This window comes from Callorhinchus milii, unplaced genomic scaffold (assembly GCF_018977255.1).
Source record: "Callorhinchus milii isolate IMCB2004 unplaced genomic scaffold, IMCB_Cmil_1.0 Scaffold120, whole genome shotgun sequence".
NCBI classification, from domain to species: Eukaryota; Metazoa; Chordata; class Chondrichthyes; order Chimaeriformes; family Callorhinchidae; genus Callorhinchus; species Callorhinchus milii.
The window spans coordinates 132,953-141,972 of record NW_024704861.1 but is presented as its reverse complement, the minus strand read 5'-3'; the positions used below and the strand labels follow the sequence as shown (position 1 = coordinate 141,972).

Here is a 9,020-nt window from a genome sequence, read left to right as displayed (position 1 = left end):
ATGTGGCGACGCGTGCGCACCAGGTCCTTGGCCATGATCTTGACGGCGTCCTGCCGCGGGCGAGGGTCAGGGCGGTGGGCTCAGGGCGATGGGGTCAACAGAGCGATAAGAAACGCGACAAGGGAGATGGACACGGGCGACAGAGACGGAGAGAGGCGAAAGACACAGGTAGGAATAACGAGACACACAGAAACAGCGAGAGAGAGAGATCCACACACGAAGAAAGTAGGACACGAGACCAAGCCACGGAGAGACAAACACAAAAACAGAAAGATCCACACACGAAGGGCACAAGACACACGACAGAGAGACAGAGCTGAGACAAAAATAGAGACACAGAGAGATATGGGGAAAGAGGCACGTACAGAGAGAGAGAGTGTGTCTGTCACATGGAGATGGGCACATTCCATTCCCAAACTCAAAGTTGCCGACCCTTACCCGCCTCCTCCTCCACCCTGCAACGTGTCCCACCCATCACCCTGCACACGTGTCCCACCCATCACCCTGCACACGTGTCCCACCCATCACCCTGCACACGTGTCCCACCCATCACCCTGCACACGTGTCCCACCCATCACCCTGCACACGTGTCCCACCCATCACCCTGCACACGTGTCCCACCCATCACCCTGCACACGTGTCCCACCCTCACCCTGCACACGTGTCCCAAGAAGTTCATGGTGATGCGAGCCAACATCCAGGCCGTGTCCTTCAAGATGCACACGCTCAAGTCCAACGGCGCGATGGCCCAGGCCATGAAGGGCGTCACCAGGGCCATGGCCGCCATGAACCAGCAGGTAGGTGTGCTGGGCCCCGCTGCCTCGCACGCACACGCACGGAGCTTCGCGAGCGCTAGAATCGCGCTTAATCGCCTTTGTCTTACCAACTCCAGAGACGAGAATTTTGCGCGTGTGATCACCCGGGTCACCAAAGTAACACGGAACAACTCAAAGTGTGGACAATGGAAGCAGAAACAATAAATGCGTTGAAGAAGAAATGCCGACTCTACGCCTGCGAGCAAATCACTGCGGCATGCGCCCGCACCTCATTGGCTGTCTGGAAGCTAAGCAGGGTTTTTGGGCCTGGTTGGTAATTTAATGGGTGACCACCGTCAACACCACCGCGATTTTCCGGGCGTTTCGTTGGCTCTGAAAATGTACTTCCGGAAAAGAATTTGGTCAGCGATACGTTACACAAACAGGAGCAAATCAAAAATGGCACGAGTATCGTCGATGGGATTTCAAAACTTAAAAAAATGTCATCGACGCTTCTTCGACTGCCATTCTTCAACATTGTATCTTAAATATGCTAAATTCCTCTTGATATGCAAATTCCTTTGTCAAGGCGCTCTTCCCCCTCCAACCCAGCAGCTTAAATATACGCTGCCAAGCTGGTGGTGTTTCATTTAGACACTGTCTTTCTGACAGACCTGGTCTTCACCTGAGGACAGCTGCTTGCGTTGTGGCCGAAACGTCGTGTAAATTGTATTTAATTATGTTATATTTTTATTATTTTATTATTTCCATTCTACGTGATGACTTTACCGAAAGAACCAAGAAGATGGTTATTTATGTTTGACATTTGTTGTTCTGGCTACGGGTCGAGACTTGTCTAAGTCTTCGTGCTCGCTGGTAGCCTGGGTGAATTGTGGTGGAGCGGGGTCCTGGCTGAGCCTGGCTCACAAACTCAATAAACAAATCAACAACACGGGTCGAGGGCGATGATTGCACTTGGGTTACAATTGTTACAGTGGAATCCCTCTTCTTCACGTTGGTGATTGGTTCCGTGAAACTGGTGGTTAAGCGAAAAGGCTTAATTCGTTCCGATGGCATCGAAAGTTACCCTTCAAAAGAAGTTCTTTATAACATTTAAACAATGAACATATTAATTCATAAAGATACTAACAACATTATAAACACATCGTGTTAAAAGAAACGGGGTTAATCGATGCATTAATTAATATTTACTCCATCGACAACAGCCCGTCGTTAACAGGGGAATGGTCGGTAAGTGAACACACTGGGCTCTATGGAGGCACTACACTACACTATACACTACACTACTATACACTACACTATACACTACACTACTATACACTACACTACACTATACACTACACTACTATACACTACTATACACTACACTACTATACACTACACTATACACTATACACTACACTACTACACTACACTATACACTACACTATACACTACACTACTATACACTACACTACTATACACTACACTACTATACACTACACTATACACTACACTATACACTACACTATACACTACTATACACTACGCTATACACTACACTATACACTACACTATACACTACACTACTATACACTACACTATACACTACACTATACACTACACTATACACTACACTACTATACACGACCGATGACTCGTCTCCGCCGGCGCGCGTGTCGCACCCCGCCCAGCTCACGCTGCCGCAGGTCCACAAGATCATGATGGAGTTTGAGGAGCAGTCGGAGATCACGGACGTGAAGGAGGAGGTGATGAACGACGCCATCGACGACGCCGTGGGCGATGAGGGCGACGAGGAGGAGGAGGAGAGGTGAGGGGGGGTGAGTCGCGAGCTCTCATACTCTGATGGTGCGTTGTCTTTGAGTTGTGCGCCTTTTGGCGTCATCTGGTCCAACACCATGTGAGACTAAGGAAAGCTGTCTCAGGTGTGGACCAATCAACTTCAAGGACAGTGCATACATTATCAGAGTTGTGTGTTTTGTTTGTATTATGACTGCAGGTATTGCAGTCTATGCAAACATGACTCCTTGTAAAAAGGTGTCAGTTTTGTTGCCAGATAGAAGGGTAAAAAACAATTATCAAAGGCAAAGTTGTGTGTATGTGTGTGTCTGTTCAAAATGTTCAGCGTACTTCCCGACATGCAACACACTGGAAAATTGCCACGTGGGTACTTTCCAGACTGTACACCACACGGCCACCACCGTTGACGATTATTTGAACCGGTCCTGGGCCTTCCCTAGGTCCACTCAGCCTCAAACAATTAACTGGTGTGGTGCGTGAACGTCACCACTGGGGAGACAAACGCGGCCGGGCGTGGTGAATTAAGTCCCGGGTGAAGCCGGGGTAGTGAAGCTCGTCACTAATACCATGAGCCAAGAATGTCTGTGTGTCCCGCGTGTGACGTCACTCCACGTCGACCAGCCCCCTCATTAATAATCATGAGCTGGTGATGTCAGTCACGTGGACCCCCCCCCTTATTGATGACGTCACTCACGTGGACCCCGCCCCCACCCCCTCATCAATAACCATGAGCTGGTCATTATTTTCGATTGAATATTTCTGATTAACTGCGATACGCCCGTCCTCGGACGGGCTATAGGCGAGTGGAAATATATGAGGCCTCAATAATATTGAGCGGATCTACCATTGCTAAGTACGGATTACTCTTTGGTTCTCATAATAATAAAATACATTTGTATTTAATAAAATAAAAAATAATTTTATTTAATAAAATAATTATTAATTGTATTTTTTGCTACCTACGTGACTTTACCAAAAGAACCAAAGAGTATGGATCCCTGCAGTCACGAAAGCTTCAAATCTAGATTGAAGTGTGGGTTAACCAAAGCGTTCCGGAGTAATTTGCGGCATTGTGGATTCACGCACGTGCCTCATAAGCATCGTGGATTTTTAAGGTTGCAACTATTTGCCTTTCTCCGTGCTTTTGTCTCTGTGTGTGTCTCGTCCTGTTTGCGTCAGTGTCTCTGTTTTTGGCTTGTGTACGTGTGTGTACGTGTGTATCTCGGCCTCGCTGTGTGCTGCGTTGCACCGCTAGTCGAGTAGATAACCTTGCGTTCAATAAACCCTCGGAGCCAGGATGAACGTCCAACTCCGATCGTCATTTATTGATTGTAACAAGGTAAAAAGAGAATGCTTCTTAAGCTCCCACAATGGACAAGTGCGGCTGTGGTCTCCTGAGATGCGATGCGTGCCGCCATCTTGAATTATTAGTAAGATGGCTGAAGCCCGCGTGGTTCACTGTAAATCTAACATCCTGACTTCCTGGTCACGTGACCAAAATTAGCATAAAAAACAGGAACTTCCTGTGCACGTACGCTCCACATCTGCCGTGAGGCAAGACAGTGTGTGTGTGTCGACCCGTGGCACCTGCTGGGTCTGCCCCGTGACCTGCCAGCGGGCGTTCGACACTTCACGTGGCCTCAAGGTGCACATGGCCTGGCACAAGCGTCGTGGTGATGTCACCGCCACTTAGTGGCGAATGGCGGTTGTTGTTGTGTACGTGTGTGTGTACGTTTGTGTGTGTGTCTGTCTCCGCGTGTGTCTGTGTGCCTGTCCGTGCGGCGCCGTGGGGAGCAGTGTAACGTGGTTAGCGGACTGCGCTACGAACCCGGAGATCCGAATTCAATTCCTGCGTGCGACCTATAACAGTGGTGGATATGAGAAGCGATCCTGGGCCTCCGCTAGATCGACTCAGCCTTAAATGATTACCCGATGCGGTGCGTCACAAACACATCGCCGCCGGGGAGGCAAAGGTGGCCGGGCGTAGTGCCACCCACCCAGCCACCCACCCAGCCCGTCTGTCAGCGGTGTTACTCGCCAATAGCACTTGCCCCAGCAGGCTGGTGAATGCTACACAGGTGGTGGTGGGGAGGGGGTCGCGCGATGTTTGACCATTGGCTTCGTGTGTGTGTGTGTGTGTCCTTGTGTGTGTGCGTGTGTGCGTGTGCGTGTGTGTGCGTGTGTGTGCGTGTCTGTGTGTGTGTGTCTGTGTGTGTATGTCTGTGTGTGTGTCTGTGTGTGTGTCCTTGTGTGTGTGTGTGCGTGCGTGTGCGCGCGTGTGTGTGTGCGTGTGTGCGCGTGTGCGTGCGTGTGCACGTGTGTGTGTGCGTATGTCTGTCTGTGTGCGTGTGTGTGTGTCTTTGTCTTTGTGTGTGTCTGTGTGTCTGTGTGTGTGTATCTGTGTGTGTGTCTGTGTGCGTGTGTGTCTGTGTGTGTGTGTGCATGTGTCTGTGTGTGTCTGTGTGTCTGTGTGTGTGTGTCTGTGTGTGTGCATGTGTGTCTGTGTGTGTGTGTGTCTGTGTGTGTGTCTGTGTGTGTGTGCATGTGTGTCTGTGTGTGTGTGTGTGTGTGTGTGTGTGTCTGGGTGTGTGTGTCTGTGTGTCTGTGTGTCTGTGTGTGTCTGTGTGTCTGTGTGTGTGCGCGTGTGCAGTGATGCCATCGTGAGCCAGGTGCTGGACGAGCTGGGACTCGGCCTCGCGGACAAACTCTCGAGTGAGTTTCTTCATTTCGCGACTCACCCAGCCACCCACCCAGCCACCCACCCAGCCACCCACTCACCCAGCCACCCACTCAGCCACCCACTCACCCAGCCACCCACTCACCCAGCCACCCACCCAGCCACCCACTCAGCCACCCACTCAGCCACCCACTCAGCCACCCACTCAGCCACCCACCCAGCCACCCACCAGCCACCCACTCAGCCACCCACCCAGCCACCCACTCAGCCACCCACTCACCCAGCCACCCACTCACCCAGCCACCCACCCAGCCACCCACTCAGCCACCCACTCAGCCACCCACCCAGCCACCCACCCAGCCACCCACTCAGCCACCCACCCAGCCACCCACTCAGCCACCCAGCCACCCACTCACCCAGCCACCCAGCCACCCACCCAGCCACCCACCCAACCACCCACTCAGCCACCCACCCACCCAGCCACCCACTCAGCCACCCACCCAGCCACCCACTCAGCCACCCACCCAGCCACCCACCCAGCCACCCACTCAGCCACCCACTCAGCCACCCACCCACCCAGCCACCCACCCACCCAGCCACCCACCCAGCCACTCAGCCACCCAGCCACCCACCCACCCAGCCACCCACCCACCCAGCCACCCATCCAGACATCCACGCAGCCACCCATCCAGACATCAACCCAGACATCCACCCAGCCACCCACCCACCCAGCCACCCACCCAGCCACCCAGCCACCCACCCAGACATCCACGCAGCCACCCACCCAGACATCCACCCAGCCACCCACCCAGACATCCACCCAGCCACCCACCCAGACATCCCGCCGAGTGATAACACACACCGCAGTAATTACTAGGGTGGCCCCGCCAGATACGAACCTCTGCAGCGAGCGCACGACCGCCGGACCCCGAGCCGTGCGGAGCGTGAAGAACGGCGAGTTGTCGGATCAGAAAAGCGGAGACAATTACGTCGTTTGATAGGGTTTGGCGCGGTGCGTCCACGGGCAAAGTGGCCGCTCGTAGACGCGGCACGACTCGCGCGCGTCGCCGATGTCGCCGAAGCCTCGACGCGTGTTTACAGCATGGGAGCTGTTCTGGCTTTTCTCGGGTCTCTTATTACGATTATTGTTGTTATTTGTAATTTCAACTTGTGCCGCTGTGCCACTGCCGTTGCCTTCCTCCCCACCGGCATTTCGCTCATCGCCGTCGAACGGAGAGAGCACGAGGAGGCAGCGTGGACGAGTAGTGGGGGAAGGCAGCAGCAGCCAGGAGACGGTGCTACCAACAATTGCCTGGGTTCTGCAGCCCTTGATTTATTAAGCAAATTTCAGTAAACTAACGACCGTTAATACACGTGGGAGGAAACTGAATCACCCAGAGAATGCCCAACGCGTGCGAGGGGGCAACACTCTATCCCATGCAGATGCAACGGGTGGCGTTCAGTGCGCGCTTGCCTGCACCGCTTGCTCCCGGCGAGCCACCAGCCCTCGCTGCCGCCTCCACAGCTGCGCCGCGTGGCTGGCGGTCTTCTCTGTGTCTGCGGGAGTGCAGCGGTCAGCGCCACGGCCAACACCGGTGACGATGATCTGAACCGGTCCTGGGCCCTCCCCTAGGTCGACTCGGTCTCAAACGAGTACCCGGTGCGGTGTGTAGTGAACATCGCTAGCACTGGGGGAGAGACAAAGGCGGCCGGGTGTGGTGGTGCTTGCCACCCGCACCCCCCCTCGTGCGCCACGGCGCCGGCGGCCTTCGTAGGTGCCGCTCGCTGACGGCACTCGCCCCTCCAATTAGTGAAGGCTGCACGGGGACCTTTGTCTTTGTGCGAGTGGCGGTGTTCCGTGTGCGTGCGCTTGACCGTCGCTGTTTTCTCTCCGTGTGTCTCCCCCCACCCACCCCCACCCCGCCCCCCCACCCCCCGCAGCTCTGCCGGCCACAGGCGGCTCGTTCAGCGTGTCCGCAGGCAAGATGGCCGCAGGCAAGATGGCCGCCGCCGACCTCGACGTGCGACTCAACGACCTGCAGTGTGATTAGGGGGGGTGGGGTGGCGGGGGTGGGTGAGTGGGGGGTGGGTGGGTGGTGGGGGGGCGGGTGGGCAGGGTGGGTGGGGGGTGGGTGGGGGGCGGGTGGGTGGGGGTGAGGTGGTTGAGTGGGTGGGGGCGGGTGGGTGGGGGTGGGTGGGGGGTGGGTGGGAGGTGGTGGGGCGGGTTGGGGGGGGTTGTGATCCATGCCAGGTTCGGATGCTAATCAGTGAAACGGTGGCGGCCATGGTCTGAATTGAACCTGTGTCACCGGCGTTGTGGGGCGGTGTGCAGTGACTCCACCCCCCCACCACCCCCCACCAACCCCCCGTAGTCGTTAACTGGCTGTGCTGTTGGCAAGCGCCTGTCCAGGATGGTAGGGGGGCAGCTATGGGGGGGGGGGGGGCTGGCGTGACGATCTGCACGCCCGGCCACGCACCAGGTAACTCGTTTTAAGGCCGAGTCGACCTAGGGGAGGCCCAGGACCGATATCATCTGCCGCTGATGTTGGCCACGGTCGCGAGTGAAACTTGGGTCCGCCGCCGGGCCGCTGACCTCCAGCACTCCCCGTTGACGCACGCGATGTGCTCGGTCAAGTCGCCGCACACTGAAGCCGCCTCGCTCTGGAAGTGGCTTTTGTCGTTTGACGTTCATGCTTGGGACATTTGGCCGTTCATATTTGCTGTTCCGGATACTTGCTGCAGTTTGTACGTTTTTAGGCTTTTGCCATTTCACTAACACGGCCCGTTCGCACCTTAATCGGAGCGCGTTTTTGTCTCCGTTTGTCGCCGTCTGTATCCTCGTGGGGGGGGGGGGGGAGGAATCCTGCCCCGTTGGAGATCGCCAACCCCGCCCACCCCCACAGAACCACAGGAGCAGATGTCCACACCCGAGACAGCTTTCCTTAGAGCCTAGTCTCACATGGGTTGGTCCAGATGACGCCAAAAGGCGCAGGTCACTCAACTTCAAGGACAGTGCATACATTATCAGAGTTGTGTTTTTTGTTTGCATTATGACTGCAGGTATTGTGGTCTATACAAACATGACTCCTTGTAAAAAAGGTGTCAGTTTTGTTGCCAGATAGAAGGGTAAAAAACCAATTATCATATTTTTTACTGGCAAATGAGGTTCCAATGGTGTCAATGCACTTGGTTAATCGCAGGCGGCGGCCTGTTCAAGTTTCTGTCAATATTGTTTTGTTCTCTCGTGTGTGTGCACGTTCATTGACAGCTTACACACAAGCGTGAACATCGCGTACACGTAGGTTTATAAAGGCGCGCAATTTTCGCTCGCCCCCCTCTCCGAGGGCGACAGGGAGGGGGCAAAAAGCCGCAGACGATCGCCCAAGCTCTGTCGTCCTACACTGGGATACTCGGCCATCTCCATCGTCGTCAAGATGTTCCAGCTCTTGACAAGATGTTCCAGCTCTTGGCAAGATGTTCCAGCTCTTGACAAGATGTTCCAGCTCTTGGCAAGATGTTCCAGCTCTTGGCAAGATGTTCCAGCTCTTGACAAGATGTTCCAGCTCTTGACAAGATGTTCCAGCTCTTGACAAGATGTTCCAGCTCTTGGCAAGATGTTCCAGCTCTTGACAAGATGTTCCAGCTCTTGACAAGATGTTCCAGCTCTTGGCAAGATGTTCCAGCTCTTGACAAGATGTTCCAGCTCTTGGCAAGATGTTCCAGCGCTTGACAAGATGTTCCAGCTCTTGACAAGATGTTCCAGCTCT

At 54.6% G+C, this 9,020-nt stretch overlaps 1 protein-coding gene across 1 annotated transcript; it reads left to right on the top strand.

Annotated features, from left to right (window-relative positions):
• Positions 1 to 126: 126 nt before the first annotated feature.
• LOC121851779 (charged multivesicular body protein 2a-like) lies at positions 127 to 7,304 on the top strand. The gene is made up of 5 exons (XM_042345855.1): positions 127 to 168; positions 672 to 797; positions 2,450 to 2,586; positions 5,227 to 5,288; positions 7,195 to 7,304. Exons 1-5 carry the CDS (start codon positions 127 to 129, stop codon positions 7,302 to 7,304), a joined length of 477 nt encoding a protein of 158 aa, XP_042201789.1.
• The last annotated feature ends 1,716 nt before the right edge of the window (positions 7,305 to 9,020 follow it).